At 40.3% G+C, this 17731-nt stretch overlaps 1 protein-coding gene across 12 annotated transcripts in view; it reads left to right on the top strand.

Annotated features, from left to right (window-relative positions):
• The window catches only part of ubtf (upstream binding transcription factor), a 71816-nt gene that overhangs the window by 29438 nt on the left and 24647 nt on the right, over positions 1–17731 (top strand). For all 12 annotated transcript variants that reach the window (XM_072561713.1, XM_072561717.1, XM_072561716.1 and 9 more), the window contains exons 5-12: positions 5398–5553; positions 5703–5767; positions 6242–6362; positions 8389–8499; positions 11071–11204; positions 14997–15138; positions 15483–15524; positions 15727–15858. In XM_072561713.1, the coding sequence (XP_072417814.1) occupies positions 5398–5553; positions 5703–5767; positions 6242–6362; positions 8389–8499; positions 11071–11204; positions 14997–15138; positions 15483–15524; positions 15727–15858 (903 nt within the window). The remainder of the gene's footprint in view (positions 1–5397; positions 5554–5702; positions 5768–6241; positions 6363–8388; positions 8500–11070; positions 11205–14996; positions 15139–15482; positions 15525–15726; positions 15859–17731) is intronic.

Genomic DNA, 17731 nt, shown 5'->3' with positions numbered 1-17731 from the left:
AGAATGTGCAAACTCCACACAGACCGAGGGTGGAATCAAACCCAGGTCCCTGGCACTGTGAGATAGCCGTGCAAACCACCATGCCACCTGAATTATGGAGCCCTTTCTCTATAGGCAAGCCTCTAGAAGTGACTTGTGGATTGCCAACAGCTCTGTCATCTGAAGTTCTGTCAAATAAAAACCATAAACTCTTGAAAGAATTAATGCTATTTGTATATCAGGCAGCTGTATAGCATGATATACATATTTCTGTCGTAGGTTTTTAAATAATTTTGCTTTGAAAGCATGGATTTTAAAATGGAAGCCCATTTCGTGTTTTGTGGTATTGATTTACTGAAATCTAGCTCAGCTACATGGAGGCTTGCTCTAATTTATTTTTAGAAAGCTGTAAAGATGGTTTGTCACTGAGCTGAACGAGTGATGGGATTGTATGCGCACTCACCGGAGTGAAATTGTAACATTCATATTCAGCTATTATTCTTGTATTCTTTTATCTCTGGTTGTCAGGCTACAAATTTGTAATGATACAATCAATAGTCTGGAAATTACCCACTCACAAATGAGATCATTGACATTAGATGTCTGGCGTACTGAGGCTAGATGTAAATTATAACGTTTTATTACCTTGAAAAGCATTGGGATTCAAATCGATCTACTTAAGATAATTGGACAAATGTTTTTGTGTAAGAATCTCCAAACTGCAACAGAGGATCTGATACTGATCTAAGCTGTCAAGTTGCAGTCTTGAGTACCTCAGTGCCCAAATGGTGATGAGAACGAGTTTAGCATATGTTCTGTGTAAAGTAACAGCTGTGGCTACTATATTGTTTTAATTTGTTCAGGGGATTTAAGTGGTGCTAGCTGTCCCATTGTTTATTTACCATCCTTAATTGTTCTTGGAAAGGTGGTGGTGAGCTGGGCTTTAGGCCGACTGCAATATATTTCATCTCTGAACTCCTGCAGCGATACCTTGATGATAAGTGACATCCAATAACCACAACCATTTTGTTTTGTGCCAGCTAATGCTCCCAACTAACACACTGTTTTCCCTCAATTCCTGTTGTCTCAAGTTTTGCCAATGCTGTTCGAAGCCACACTCTGACAAATGTGTTTCCTCATTCTGGAATTCACCTCTTTTGTGCATTAAGAGCTAAGGCTATAATGAGGTCACGAGATGACTAGCCAGGGGGAACCCAACTGAGCAGCCACAAGCAGGTTATTTGGTAGTACTGTTGATGATCCCTTCCTTCACTTGCTGCTGTTTTAAAAGTAGATTGATGGAGCATTGATTGGCCAGGTTGGACTTTTGTCTTGCTTTTTTGTGTACAGGACACAGGCAATTCTCTCCAGACTGGATAGATGCCTGTGTTGCAGCTTTACTGGTATTCAATGGCTGGGGTGTCCCCAGTCCTGGAATATGAGTCTCAAGTGCTTTTGACGGAATGTTGTCATGGTCTGTAGTCTTTCAATATCTAGTGCCTTAACAGCCATTTTCTTTTAACAATGTGGAATGAATTGAAATTGGCTGAAGATTGACCTTTGAAATAGCGGGGAATCTGGAGAAGGCCAAAGTGGATTGCTTGACACTTTTCTGGTTGAAGACTATTGTAAATTCTTCAGTCTTTTCTGATGTACTGGGCTCCCCTGATGTTTAGGTTAAGGATTTTATAGAGCCTTCTCCAGTAATCGTCCGCCATAGATCACAACGAATTGTGGCACTACTGCAGAACTTAAGTTGATTGTGGAACTGTTTGGTTCTCTCTGTCACTTGCTGCTTATCGTATTGGTATGCCAGTTGTTGTATGTTGTAGCTTTGCCAGGTTGGTCCTCTGGTTTTAAGGGTGCCTGGTGTTGCTCCCAGTGGCATGTACCTCTGCAATTTTCATTGGACCAGGGTTGATATGAATTTGCAGAATGTGGTAGAGTGCAATTCTGCTGATGTCCAAGCTTGAGTCACTAGATCTGTTTGAAGTCTCTCCATTTTGCACAGCAGTAGTCCCACAGCATGAGGATGGGTAACTTCAATGTAAAAACAGGACTTTGTCTCCAGAAGAACTGTGGGATGGTCACTTTAACCAATAATCTCTTGGTCAGATGAATCTGCGGCAGGTAGGTTGATGAGGATGAGACCAACCATCACAGACTCCGTCTAACAGCTCTGCCCTTTAGGCTGGTGTTGCCCCCTCCCCAGCCTACATCTATGACTCTTCTGATGTCCTCCACCACTTTAAAAGTTGCCTATGTCATGTCCACAAATTCCATCCCTTAACCATGGATGTCCAATCTCTCTATATCTCTCAATGCCTGCCACAGTGACCAGGGAGGGCTGTCCTCTTCATTGGGTGGAGATCTGTTTCCATTGACCACTCTCTCCTGCTTTTCTGAGCTTGCTCTCTTATTGAACCATCTGTCTTTGAATTCACCTTAATTCCTGCAAGTGTTCTTGTGGGTGCCCTTATGAGTCCTAGCTATACCTGTCTTTTAATGGGCTATGTGGAACATTCTTTGTTTTAGCTCTATTTGGTCCTCTTCTCTCAGTTCTTGCTCTTCTTCGGCACATTCCTGACTGCATCAGTGCCATATTCTGAACTTGCCTTGAATTGGAAAACTTGCTTCAAATTACATCCTCCATTCGCTTCTCATGGGCCATCTGCACCTCTCCTTAGCATCTCTGAATCCTTTCCTCATGATGCAGGTATCACTAATTAATTATGTAGCCTATTGACTCCCACGGTCATCTTGAATACACTGCTTCATAAATACATAGTAAAGCTTCCATTCTGTTGAGTTCCTCCATCTCCTTGGCAACTATTCTGATGATACAGCCCTCCATACAGTTTCTGAGAATGCCGTCTTTTATCTTCAGCCAAGGGTTCTAACCTCCCTCTAACCACTGAAGTTGTAATGTTCCTCAATCGTGTCCACCACATTTCCTGCATCTTTGCTCCCATCTCTTCTCTCCTGCAGCCATAATGTGGTTTCCTATTCCTTCCATTCCATCCATCAGCCTCCATATCAGCAGGGGTAAAAACAATGACTGTAGATGCTGGAAACCAGATTCTGGATTAGTGGTGCTGGAAGAGCACAGCAGTTCAGGCAGCATCCAAGTAGCTTCGAAATCAACGTTTCGGGCAAAAGCCCTCAGGTCAGTTTCCAACCTCCAGCATGATACAACCATCACATACAACCTCCTTCTACCTTCCATTTTCAGAACTTCATTGGGGCTTTTCTCTTTGTGCTGATCTCTTCTTCAGTCAGTTCTTCCTGCAGCATCTTTATGTGCAAATCAGGGGATGCAGCATCTGCCCTTTACTTGCACCATCCAAAGTCCCCAGTACTCTTTCCGAATGAAGCAAGGATTTACTTGTATTTTCAATCTAATCTCTTGAACCTACTACTTACAATATGATCTCTTCTAAGTTAGAGATCCAGAATGCCAACTGGCTCCCTCTTTTTGTGAACTTTGGATCAGTCAACGTACTGAACCTCTAGTGGCCTGATCTTCCAGTTCTCCATCTTGTTCTCATATTGACATCTCTGTGCTCGACTGTTTCAGTGAAGCCCCCAGTACACTTGAGCCACAGCGCCTTCTCTTTCGACTGGGGTTTTTACAACTTCCTGGACTCCAATTCAGAATATAAATTGTTTTCCTTGATTTGATTTGTATCCCTTTGCATACTTCTCTTTTTAGTCTCAAATACAATATTCCTGCTCAGTGCACATCTCTTGTTTCTTCTCTTATCCATCAAAGTTCCCTTTAGCCTTGTCATTGACTGTTTTATCCTCCACCTTATCACAGGCCTTCCTTTGACATTGTGATACCCACTCCTTGCTGAAAACCTACTATGTAGGTAAGTTTTTGGACTTCTGATGCAAGGAAGGTCATTGACCCAAAGTAGCTATTTGTTTCTCCCATTAATGACGATCTTCTGATTATTTCAGTATTTCCTTTTTTTATTTCAGAATTCCAGCTTCTACAGGAATCTGCTTTGCAATTAAATCTATTTGAATTAATTCCAAGCTGAAAACACTTCAAATTGGAATTGTTGATGTAAGGATTAATAATATTCTGATGGTGGGTGTGGGGAATGATGAGTTGCGTTAGTGCAGTCAGTGGATGCTTCTGATGTGGGGAGACGGCTGGGGCGTTCGCAAATGTAATATGGAAAAGTTAGGTTGCATGCTTTACTCTGCTTCTAAATGTTAAATCTGAACTGGCAGCACACTAAGCACTTTTCCACTTTTTTTTAAGACTTTCTTTGCTCTAGTAGTCGCAAGGAGGTTCCATCCATCTCTGAGCCACCGCTGCCAAATCACAGCAGAGTAACCTTGAAATTGTAGATATTCTTTAACTGTGGTAATTACAATACAGTCAAAATGAATTTGGATTATCTTGTAGATTCTATCAGTTTGTAGCAGCCATTTTATTTCAGATCTCTATAGAACTTAGAAGATAAATGTTTACTTCTAAGTTTCCTCTCATCCCAGAACTCGTAAGGTAAAATGAATAATGAACATAAACACTGAATGGAATGAGTGGGGATAAATAGACATAGAGCGGTTGGAGATGCGAATGTTTAACGACTTGAAAAATCAAGAAGAGATAAAATGAAAATACCTGATAGAACATTTGGACTTAGGGAAGTAGAGTGATAACGCTACCAAACTTTTCAACTGTAGTCCACTCAAGACATTAAATGAAGGGTATCTAGGACCTTTGAAATGTGTTTTAATCAAACCAACCTAGTAGAGAAGGAGGAAAAATAATTAAGGAATAAATTTAACATCTGCTGACCATGTTTGATATTTGTGACATTCTGCTTGAACCACTTAAAAATCTTGAACTAATTTTTTTATTTATTCATGAGATGTGGGTGTCACTGGTAAGATTAGCATCTCTAATGGAAGTCTAATTGCTTTGAAGATGGTGCTAAGCTGCAGCTTTGAACTGCTGCAGCCTAACCTTTCTGTAACAGTTGGTAAAACTGGCTTACTAGGCCATTTCAGAGAGCTTGGAGAATGTTTGGAGTCTCAAGTGGATAAGCAGGTTTCATTCCATAAAGAACATTGGTGAATCAGAAGGGTTTTTACAACGCTTGATGGTTTTATGGTTACCATGACTGAGGTTAACTTTCAATTACTTTTATTTAAATTCAGTTTATTCATTAAAGCATTTGCAACTGCTATGGTGGAATTTGAGTCCATGTCCCAAAAGCATTAACAGGATCTCTGGGCCATTAAAGCATCAATATTAGCTTTTTGCTGCCACCATCTCCTCTTTGTAACTTTGGTGGCATCTTTGAGCATGAAAGCATTCTGTAAATTTGATTTTGCAGTGGGTACGTAGGTGGTGATGCAGTGCTGGCATGAAGTGATTATCTCTTCCATTTTTTACAGAAACATCCTGATTTTCCCAAGAAGCCCCTCACACCTTATTTTCGATTCTTTATGGAAAAAAGGGCAAAATATGCAAAGCTTCATCCTGAAATGAGCAACTTGGATCTGACTAAAATTCTCTCCAAGAAATATAAGGAGCTGCCAGAAAAGAAGAAGGTTAGTGCATCTCACTGTGCCAACACTGGTGCTTACGTTGCAAGAGGAACTTCAGATATGTTGATATTAAGAATAGGAATGCAAGCCAAAATATATTTGAACACAGTTACCTCCTTGAATGCAAATACTAATTTTTTTTGTTGTTGTAGATGAAATATATTCAGGAGTTTCAGAAGGAAAAAGAAGACTTTGAACGTAATATGGTCCGATTCAGGTAACTTTCAAATAATTGAATTTGCATCCCTCCCTTAAAATTTTTTTTAAAAATTGCAAAGCTTAATGTTTCGCTATGAATTCATTTGCTGTTACAGTAGGCTCAACTCTGTATGTGATTGGTTATATGCATGTTTTATAAGATATTAAATGGAGATGGAAGATGGACAAGACATTAAAATCCATACCTGAAGGATGGATATTGAATGGGGAGGTGGCAAGGGTAGGAAAGAGTACAGGATAGAGCTGAATTGAGCCATTTACTATATATTTGGATAACCACGTTGCTGTATAGTTAATGGATAGGATGAAGCGATGGCTCCTGGAGCTGGTTAATCAAAATTAATTCACCACCTGACCCTGAGTAATGGAAAGAGATTTGCCTTGATATGCACATGTGTAGTTTCAGCTCATCAAATGATGTGATGTAGTGTCAGCTAAATTTGCAAATGTATTTTTGTTTGTTTTTCCAAAGAGAGGACCATCCTGAACTGTTAGAGAGTGTGAAGAGAACAGATGTTCCAGAGAAACCTAAAACACCCCAGCAACTCTGGTACCTTCATGAGAAGAAGGCTTTCATGAAGCTGCATCCACAGGTAATGGACTTGATTACAGGTCGTTCTGCAATGACACGATAGTTGGGTTCATCTGAAACCTTGCACTATAGATTATCACACTATGGAAAACTGCCATAGAAAATCATGCAATAGAAGCTCGCGACAGAAAATTGCTATACTCATTCAGTATACCATTTGCGTTATCTGAACAACGTCCACAATTCATCAATTGCATTATCGCCAATTTGCTTTGATGAAATGCGAGTTATACCAGAACAATCTGATTTGTCTTTGCAACCCACTAGTTGGAGATGAATAATTAGGTACATTTTCTATAAGGCATGGATTTTCTATGCTCCAATCTTGCTTCTTCTGGTGGTTCTGTGATCATGATTTTGTTAGTCTTGCCATCAGCTGTCATCTCTCTGTAATGAGACAGCAGCCCTGTAGTCTGGTAGACTATAGAGATTTTACTTTTAATATGTTTAATTGTTATCAACTCAATTAAATATCAGGTTTTTTCAACTGTCTTCTGTGAATATTCATTTAATTCCCATTTTTAAAATTCTCATACACACCTTCACTTAAAAGACTTGGGCATCTGTGATTCTCACATGAAAACTCTTCTTGCTCATCAATGCCAACCAAATATTAAGGCTCTCCCATATCTCCAGGAAATGTGATGGGATGGGTGCAATGTAATATCGGATTATCTGATTTAGTGCAATGTAAATTGTTGGCTTGCTGCTTATCCCTCACACTTGTTCATCTCCACCCCTGTTTGCGTTTCATTATTCCTGCTGAAGTATTGTTGCACGCACACTGTATCTCATGTTTAACTACAATCGCATCCATTTTTGGCAAATTCAAGAATACTGTCGCAGAAGATCCAATTCCAATAAGGGAGATGACCTCCCACCCAGTTCTCTGTCCAGCCTCCCTCGATTTTGCTTCATGATATACAAATATTACTAGTTTGCAGTTTTGTTATTCTCTTTGTGTCTCTCATTGCTACTGAGTTGATTGTTTTTAGAATGATCACTTTTTATCTTCTTGTGTCCATGCATCTGATGAGGAGCTTGAAATCCTTGCACCAGAGACACCTTAGGGTCATTTGGAAGATGCAGGGTTTTGATGGTGCTCATTAATCTATGGCTGTTGAGCCTTGTTTATAGTAAAGATCCTACACCAGCCCTGCTGATTTAAGGGAGGCAATTGGGGTGTTCAAACGTTTGTCATTTCTTGAACTAACCGTTGATGTCCGCTAAGCTGAAGAAACATCTGGTTCAAATTCTCATAATGTCACTTACTCAGATGTGTGGAGATACTCAGTCAATATTTTAGCTTTGATTAATATTATACTCAATAGCCAACATTCAGTTAATATGCCCCTTCCGTTTACAATGAGTCAAACTGAATAAATTCTTGGGCCACTTTATACCTTCTAGGGAGGTTTAAGTTGTATCAACAATTTTTGAGGATATTTCATCTCATACTGCAGCAGATTAGTTCAACTAATCTGATCCATGTTCTTTGGCTTTTATCTAGACTCTTAATTGTTTTCATAGTATTGTTTCTTATTAGGACCACTTAGCTCCCACAGCAATACATCCATGAAGCCAACTATATATTTTGATTATATGAACTGAAAATTGTGGTCAGACAACAGCACCTGAGAGGGAAACATTTAATGATTCAGGATTTTGTTGATCAGAAGACCTATTATGTTTATCTCTTAATAGAGGGGAAAAAATTGTGCCTGAATACTTAGCTAATGGCACATTTAATGTGAGCATATTTGAAGATTAACGAGTGACAACTTATGTCAACATTTGAACAAATGGCCACATCGATTTAAAAAGTTTGAAGCATACCCCTGGTATATGACTTGCTGTGGGGCACATTAGTTATGATTCGGCCTTGTGTTATTTGACCACAGCAACAAGACTAACAACCAGTCCTAAGTTATATTTGCTAAAAGTGAAGTTATGTTGTGACTGTTTGTCAAAAGATGTATCTCTGAGGTTAGAAACCCTGTATCAGTAAAACTGGTTTGTTTCCCCAGGCAACTATGAAGGATGTTAAAGAGGCACTGGGGAAGCAGTGGTCCCAGCTATCTGACAAGAAACGACTCAAATGGATTGGCAAAAGTTTGGAGCAGCGTGAGCTCTATGAGGTAAGTAGATACTGGCAAAAGTGGTATTGCTTGGCTTGTAAACCTACAGGCCTCATTGTGTAAGGCGGTCCAGTGAGGATGGATCTGTTTAGATGATCTTTTTGAAATTTCCACTGAGGGGTTGTTCTTGTGGTTTGATATGGAGGAGGCAGTCTAGCTGCAGCAACATTTGTGTGAGAAATGCAGAGGTCCAAGCTCATGGTGGGGGAAGAAGGTTGCAAGGCCCCAACCCCCATGTTGGAATCTGAATTGCTTAATTTAATCTGCCCTTTAGTCCTTGCCTGCCGGACCTATATGTTTCCCACATATAAACTTTTCCTGATGTAATCTCTGAATGGTCTGGCAAAATCATTCTGTTCAAGAGCACTTGAGATGATGTCAGATACAGGCCATGCCAGTGTCAGCCACATCCTGTGAAATAAATAAAGGAAGAAAGGATAAGAATTCAATTGTAATTGTTGAATGTCCAAATACCCACAAATTAGTGTGCGTTGTGCCTAAGATTTATGGTTCTGCTGTTCAGTCTAATTGGAGTAGAATGTACCGAGCTTAGGCATGGTGTTTTGGGAAGGTAAAAAGGCAGATGATCATTCTGGGCCATTGTTCCACACTTTAATGATTAGCAGTCCATCGATACCTGTTTGTGTTTCCCTTTTAAGTTGTAGAATGGTCCAAGCAGTATGGCCTAAACTGGCTATCTAGCATGGGATGGGGTGTTGCTGTATGAAATTCGGAGTAATGTTAGAAACCCATGCTGGACAGGATTGATCTCATCTATTGAATACAAACTAAAATTGTGGAAAATCAATCATGTATTATGTTCCTTTATTGCTACTCCGAAAGCCCTGCTATGGTCAGGGGAAAGAAAGACCCAAGTTCAACTTTATTGTTAGAGAAAAGAGAGAGAATCTGAAGAATTGGTAGAGGCGGGTACAGTTACAACATTTAAAAGACTTGGACAGGCACATGAAAAGGAAAGATTTAGAAGGATGTAAGCCAAGTGCATGCAAATGTGACTAGTTCAGTTTAAGATCTGTGTCCAGCATGGACAAGTTGGACTGAAATATCTTTTTTTTTGTGCTGTACAACTCTCTGGCTCAGTGGGTAACCTGTGAGGGAACTCTTGAGCCTTTTTGTAAACAGCTAATAAAATGGAAGATGGAATTGGTTAAGGATTTAACAAGAAATCCTCTTGTACAGAATGGGCAGCTTTGCTACGTCCTAATGTGTAATGGGAATGCACTGCAATGCTGAAAATCTGGGGTGGGGGAGAAGTATTGGAGGAACTCGGTAAGTCTGTCAGCATTGTACTGAAGAAGAGTCATATTGGACTCAAAGTAAACTCTTTATTTCTCCATACAGGCTGCCAGTGAGTTGGCCCAATATTGTTACAGAAATGTAGAGACCATAATCCATGTCACTTGAATGAAAGTAGCTTAATGACAGTCTACATGGGTTTGTTAAAGGCAAATTGTATCTGATTAGCTTGATTTGATGACTTCAGTTAAATACTGAAGAGGCTTGATGCAGGTTGTGCTGTTGTATCTGTGGATTTCCAAATGATATTTGATTAAAGTGCCACAGTTTTGATGTGTCAACAAAGCTTAATGGATTAAAGAAAAGGGTAATGGGAAACAGGGCGTGTGACAAAACAGAAGAGTTTTAGTGAATTAAGAACTGGGAAAAGGCTGGAAATATTCGAATCATACAGTATCTGTGGAGAGCGAAATAGTTGACATTTCAGTTCATTATAGATGATACAATTTTGCAGATGACCAAAGTAGTAAACAGTGAGGAAATTAGCAAACTTCAGGAATAATTAAATTACATTTTGTGGAGTGAAGTGCAAAATTCTGTAAAAGCTTCATGTGGGAAAGTCAGTAACCAGATGGGTGAGGTTAAAATGATTGACAAAGATGTCCAAGGAGAGACAAGATTTTTTTTGCTTCATTTGGAAGAATTATCATTTGAAAAAATGGGAGGAGCAGGTTCAATTGACAGAAACTAGATCTTTGCTTAAAAAGGAAATCTTTGCAGGCCTGTGGGGGGAAGCAGTGCAGTTGGGCTGATGATCTCCTTCATGAGCCTGGCAAAGGCAGCCTATAGTATATGGTGGAATGAAACCCTCGTTGCCTCAGCAAATGTATAGTGAATAGCCGTTTGGGCAGATTGCAGGAAGGCTATGGAAACCTGCAATAAAAGAACGAATCTGAAGCAGAACCACAATGTTACAATGCCATTTGGCCCGTTGTGTCTGCACCAGCTCTTTGAAAATGTAATCTCTTAAAAGGACTGGAAATCCATTTTGTAAATAATACTAATTTTGGACAGGTACATGCTTGTGATAGATCTGAAGGGACAAGAAGCAGACACTGGCAAATGGGACTAATTCAGTTGTGAAAACTGGGCGGCATGAACAGTTTGGCCAAAGGGTCTGTTTCTGAGTTGCAAACCTCTGACTGTGACTAATACTGAAGAGTTACAGGCAGTACTTAAGATCTAATTTATGACTGGAAAAGAAGACATTGAATTACTGAATAAATTACAACATGGATTACCTTCTGCTTGCAGGAAGCAATGAGAGATTATGTTATACGTCACCCAGAGCAAAGCATCAATCTGGATGACTTGACCAAAAATACTCTGACTAAAGCTGAGCGACAGCTCAAGGACAAGTTTGATGGTCGACCCACAAAGCCACCACCGTAAGTGTCCACCTTAAATTTGTGTGAAGGGAGAATCTTGAAAGCTGTAGGATTTGAACCTAGACTTGCAGGTGGCTCAAAAAGGGGGTTGAAGTCATAATTGATTTTGAAGTAATTTATTCAGCAGTTTGGATATGGCGCATGCACTAAAGCAAAGAAGCACACAACTGTTAAAAATTGAGAACAGTTTAATAGTTTTGGATTTGATGAAAGGATTGGAGTTGCAGATCCATGTGGCTATCTCTTTAAGGGGAGGGTATCCTCTTTGAGCAGAAGATTGGATGACAGTGGTCTCTATAACTGGGAGTAGCTGTCTTTCAGCTTACCAAAGTGGGCAACATTTCTTCTCTGGCCTCCTTCAATCCAAACAGGACAGAAGAATTCCCTCCCATGCATTCATTTTCTAATTTATTTCTGGAAGTTGCTGGGCTGCAGAATCCTAAAAGTTTCAATGAAACCTCCATGTTCCATGGCATTCAAGTCTGGCTGATTTAAGTCTCTAGTGTCAGCTGTGCTTCAGCTGAGTCAATGTTCTAGGTTGAAATCCCACTCCAGGACTTGAACACAAAAATTACAGCTGATGCACACACACTGTCTTTTGCAGTATCAAGGGAATGCAGAACTTTTGGAACTGCTGGATTTGGGGTGAATTGTTAAATGAAGGCCACATTTCTCCAATCAAGTGGAAATAAAAGATCCCATGGCATCATTTTGATGCACAGCAGGAGAATTCTCCCACGTGTATGGTTAAATGTTTATCCCTCAATTAACATGCACAAACACATAACTGTTTGCCACTTTTTCCAAATTACAACAATGACTGCACTTCAGAATCTCTTCGTTGTCTGCAAAATACTTTGTGAAGTTTGATCATGAAGATGTCTATATTTACCTCTTACTTCATGGACCCCTGTAGCATTCTTATATATCTGCACTGTGTGCTTCCTGAAGCCAAAATAAACTTTCTAAGGTTTGGGTGCTCAGGTGTAAATAGAACACTCCAGATGCACTCGAACCAGGGCTTCATACAACTGTAGTAAAATCTGACTCTTATAACCGCAAACATTCCGTTAGCCTCTTTTGATTTCTTTTCTACGTGACCACGTTTTCCAGATCTGTAGATGGAAGCCTCCAGCTCGAAATCCCTCTGGGGGGAGCTCCACTTTTCCTAATGGGCTCTGTTGCCTTGTGGTTTAAAATGACCATCCTCTTGCTGTGTTTGCACTGAAATATATCAGCCACAGTTTTGCTTACTTGCTTCATCTATCAATGTACCTCTGCTGATTTATGCTCCTGTCTACACTGCTCATCATACAACTAGTTGTTGTGGAATCTGCAAACTTGTGGATAAACTTTTTTTGTGTTTTAACATGGCAAATAAATATGTTGAGTATTTGAGGCTCTGACATAGGTCTTTTTGGAACATTGATAGTCCCTTCCCAATTTATTATTCCATCAAGTCTGCATTTGACTGGCTGTGACATTCCGGAATCCTTGCAAAACTGAAGTCAATGCGACTCTGAGGGAAAACTCTACTGGTTGGAGTCATAGCCGGCACAAAAGATGGTTATGGTTGTTGGGGGTCAGTTACCTCAGCTCCAAACATCTGAGTTTTTCAGGGTATTGTCTTGGGCTCAACCATCTTCAGCTGCTTCAATAACCTTGCCTCTATCATAAGGTCAGAAGCGAACAGTGTTGAGCTCGATTAGTGAGTCAGAAATTGAAGCAGTTAATGTCCAGGATTGGACTAACAAGTGACAAATAATATGCATGCCACGCAAATGCCAGCAAATGGCTATTTACAAGAGAGAATCCAACTGCTGCCCTTTGCCATTACCAATTATGAGTCCATCACCGCCAACATCCTTGAGGTTCCCATTATCCAGAAACTCAACTGGACCAGCCAAAGACATACAATGGCTGCAAGAGCAGGTCAGAGGTTAGGAATTGGGCAGCAACTCACCACCTCACTCGCCAAAGTCTATCCACCATCTAGAAGGCACAAGCCAGGGGTGTGATGGAATGCTCCCCAGTTGCCTGGATGAGTGCAGCTCCAGCAACACTTCAAGCTTGACACAATCCAGGACAAAGCAGCCTGCTTGATTGGCACCACATCTACAAATGTTCAGTCCTTCCACCAATGGTCAGTTGCAGCAGTTTGTACCATTGACGAGATACACTGCAGAAATTCATCAATACTCCTTAAACAGCACCTTACAAATATACAACCAGTACTATCAAGAAGGATAAGAGTGTCAGATACATGCGAACATCGTGAGGTACAAGTTCTCCTCCAAGCCACTCACATCCTACTTGGAAATATATTGTTGTTACTTCAATGTTGTCTGGTCAAAATGCTGGAGCTCCCTCCCTAACAGTATCATGGCTGTAACTAACCAAATGAACTGTAGTGTGTCAAAATGGCAGCTCACATCCAACCATCAACTCAAGGGCAAGGTGGACCAGTCAGCAATGCTCGAGTCCCAAGAATGATTTGTAAAATCCCTATGTCTTCTGTGGCCTAACTGCTCTTCAAACTGGTTTGATAACTTGCCTTCAGTTTGATGAATTTCACCATCGTTATCAAGGCCCTGTCACATTTCCTGTATTTTACTGTCACCCTTCCCTCGAGCCATGATAAGGTTCCCACATCCTCAGCAGTCATCAGCCAATCTTCTTAACCGAGGAATCAATTTCTCTCCTTTGCCTTGCAGCTACCATCCCCTCCTTTCCCTTTTCAGTAGTATGTAATGGATATTTTCCTCTGTGATGCTTTGATCTATTCCTGTTGACCCCAGCACCCTGTCTCCTTCCCATGGTATCATTCCATTGGAAACTTGAGATGTAATGGTAGCCTTTTTAGATCCTCACTCCTTGCCATCAAAACCGCAAACACTGGTCCAGATGATGTCATCTTTTACTACTTACACTCTCGTCCACTATTTGTTGCTTCATGAGAATATTGGAGAGGTTTGGGTGACTACTTTGCATCAATCCATGAAGATGACCCTCAGCTTCTGGGAGCATGTCCTTTTAATTCTCCACCACATGGTTTGTGATGAAATCTCTCTTCTTGGGCTACTGCGTTGTTACAGTGAAACTCAACTTAGAGTTGAGCACCAGCCTTTCTGTTCACCTTTGCAGCATTCACAAATTGAGATCAACCATTTTGAGATCATAACTGGTGACCCACACTGTTTCCTTGTCCTTGTTTTGATGCTTCTCTTGCTCTGACTCAGCAGTCCACACGTTTTTAGCACATTCTTTTGTTTCGTTTCTTGCCCCAGCAAGTCTAATTCTTCTGATATCCAATCTCTACTGTCTGTCACAGACTTCCCTTTCTTCTTGTCCCACCCACCCTTATCCAAAACCCTTTTAACTTTTAACAGTCCTGACAAAAGATCATAAACCTTACTGGTGTGTGTAGCCGCAGATGCTGCCAAGTTTTTTTTCTCGCACTTACCGATCTTTATTTTCAGATTTCCAGGGTGTGTAGTATTCTACTTTTCCATAGAATGTTCTCCAGTTTACAACTTCAATTGTTTTCTCAAAAACCTACTTTTTACAATTCTGCTTGGCTTTCTGTATGGCTTTCTCGGGCGTAAAGGGGAAATCCTTAGTGCCTCAGTGATTGGTTTATTCTAAGTTCCCATTCTTAGGCATGTCATCTCAAATGCTTGACTCCGAAACATTTGAGTTTATGGGTATAACCTCCAATACCATTACAGGGATGGGAATGACTAAATAGTGGGAGAAAACAACACCACATCACGCTCTCCGTTTCTGTTTCAGGAATGGCTATTCTCTCTATTGTGCTGAGCTAATGTCCAACATGAAAGATATTCCCAGCACTGAGCGTATGGTACTGTGCAGCAAGCAGTGGAAGATGTTGTCTCAGAAAGAGAAGGATGCATATCAGAAACGATGTGAACAAGTAAGAAATTTGGCAACTTCTTTTCCACATGTTCAAAACTTTTAACCCTTTTAAATCAAATGTGATCAACGATGAGTAATGCTTCATTTTCAGTCTTGTTTTGATTTGCTTCCCATTTGTATCAACTCACTGTTCTAGTGAAATTGGCTTTTGTAGTGAAAGGAATAATTAAACAAATTTTATAGCTCTGTCTGTTGGTTCCACTCTGTTCAAAGAGTTATCTGTGCTTGTTGGGAGAGGGCTTGTTTCAAAATTGGTTGTTTAATACTGCCTTAACTTGGATTAGAACAGTTGAGACCTTGAAATTATCAGGTGTTGATACTTGTTTTGTTACCTTCCCACAGAAAAAGAAGGAGTACGAAATTAATCTTCATCGGTTTTTACTGGTAGGTACCATTCTCTTATCTTGTCATATGACTGTGGCAAGTGCCAGGAATGGATTCTAGATCCTAATCTGTTCTCTTTCAGTGGTTTATCTTTCATTTACTGTTAGCAAATGGTAGATGGTGGGCTTGCCCTCCCTTTCTGTACTGAGTTATGATTTCCATGATGGAAAAACATTAAGACTTTTATCCTGTCCGATGGCAGAGCCTCCCTGAGCATGAGCAACAAAGAGTCCTTTCTGAAGAAAAGATGATTGGAATAAACAAAAGAGCTTCGAGCACCTTGAAACAAGGGGGAGTTAAAGGCATCCCATCGCCACCTTCAGATGCCTCAAAGGTGTGTGTTCAATAATTTCCTTTTGTTAATAAGTTGGTTTGTGTCTGAGTTAAGTATGTGAATTTTTTTCAGAGGAATGCAGACAAGCTTGCACACAACAATGTGTCAGTCCATACGTGAACAATTTACGTGTACTCTTTTGCACTTTTCATGAGTTCACTGATTCTAAAGGTGCAGTCATAAAGGTGGTTTCTTTTGATGGCAGGGAAAAATTAACTTTGGTGATTTGAGTGGCACATGCTATAGCAGTACTGACAACATTGAGTCAATCATTACTCCCATCACATCCAAAGTACCAATGCTGGGTTGAACTCCTGCAAATCCCCCCACTCCCACACTATTGACTGTCAGCAACCTATGGTGTAAGGAATTGACCATCAAATCCAAACACGCCCTTAACACCATTTGTACACATTGCACTCAGCCTGCAAGCGCCTAGGTGTTTAGTTTCACTTGTGACACAACTTTTGCTGGTTTTTTTCTCCATGGAGCATTGAAGCTGGCCTGATCTTGGCTTGTGATTAAGTGGTCCCACGCCATCAAATGATGCAAATTTTTACAGAACCATTGAGTCACAGTAAAATTTTAGTGAATAATCTTTGTGTGTGGTTTTGTTTAATTTGGGCTGGAATTGCACTGTCGTTTTAACACTACTTTTGGTGGCACTCCCTGGAATTTATACTGATTTAATATGGTTATCAGCATTTAAATAGCAAAGGGTTTGATTTGTTTGATCCGTTAGATTGCGTTGCTTCTGCTGACATTTTCTATTGCAGTAAGTAGATAAAGTTTCACAAACTGCCTCCTGTATCGTTAGGTCTTGTATTTGTTATTGAATTGTCAGCTAATTCCAATGGACATGCCTGGAGTTTAGAAATTTTTTTGGGGGAGCAGGGGAGCGTCAAGAATAGATAGAGGAGGAGGGAAAGAACCTGTTGTTATGGATCTTTTATTTTCTCCAGGCTTTAATGTGTTGGCTTGTGAAAATGCTGTTATTCTGCATTATGTTTCTTCCTATTTTTTCAGTCGGTTACTTCATGTGCTTAAGATTCTTTACCCTGTGAAATCGCTCACTAAATGTCTTTTCCTGTCTCTCACAATTTATCTGAATCAACAGCTGATTGCATTTAGGATGTTTTCAGTGGCTTTGCTCTTGGGGGAGTTTTCTGGATATGGCCCGAATTGATGATGGGAGGTCACTGGCAGTTGTAGGTGATGCTGCATTGCTGTGTTAGTATTTAAGCTGGATAACACGCTGCATTAGCTCCTGTGTGTTCCTCATCTAAAGGAAATGTTTATGGCAAGAATGTGAGTCTTGTAAAGTTTAACACTGGTATAGAAATTATTACAGCTAAATAGATGGTGATCTTATGTGCGCTGTGGTGCAAAGGCTGATTGTTGTGCACTGCATGTGTGTTGGGATCTCTTAGTGTGCTTACTATCAGACTCCCACACTTTTTTTCGAAAGAGTTGAAATGTGAAAATGCTCCAAATGATTATGTCTGTCGCTGATACTTGGCTGAATTTGCCTTCATTATCTGATTGAAAATCTGTGCTTGCACCCTTTTTTAAATGTTTTGAAATAGCATTTTTTATTATTGGCTTTAACAATGTGTATTGAATAGCATCTGGATTGCATTGGCTTCTTTTTCAGGTTTTCTGTATTTGGGGTGATGCTCCAGATACTCCGATCTGTGTTGTCATAATGGAGCTGATCGCTCCCACAGAATTCTGTTCAGTGGCTTTTACCTCACCAACCGTTCCTGCAACATCATACGTTCCTTCCTTTGATGTTTCTGTAGATCTGTCATAACCTGCTTATTGCCACTGCTCTTCTGATATTTGCCCCAAATTCATGATCTGATTATTTGAG

Source organism: Chiloscyllium punctatum, chromosome 42, assembly GCF_047496795.1.
Source record: "Chiloscyllium punctatum isolate Juve2018m chromosome 42, sChiPun1.3, whole genome shotgun sequence".
Taxonomy (NCBI): Eukaryota; Metazoa; Chordata; class Chondrichthyes; order Orectolobiformes; family Hemiscylliidae; genus Chiloscyllium; species Chiloscyllium punctatum.
Note: the sequence above shows the minus strand (reverse complement) of the source record. Positions and strands in the feature narration are given on the sequence as shown.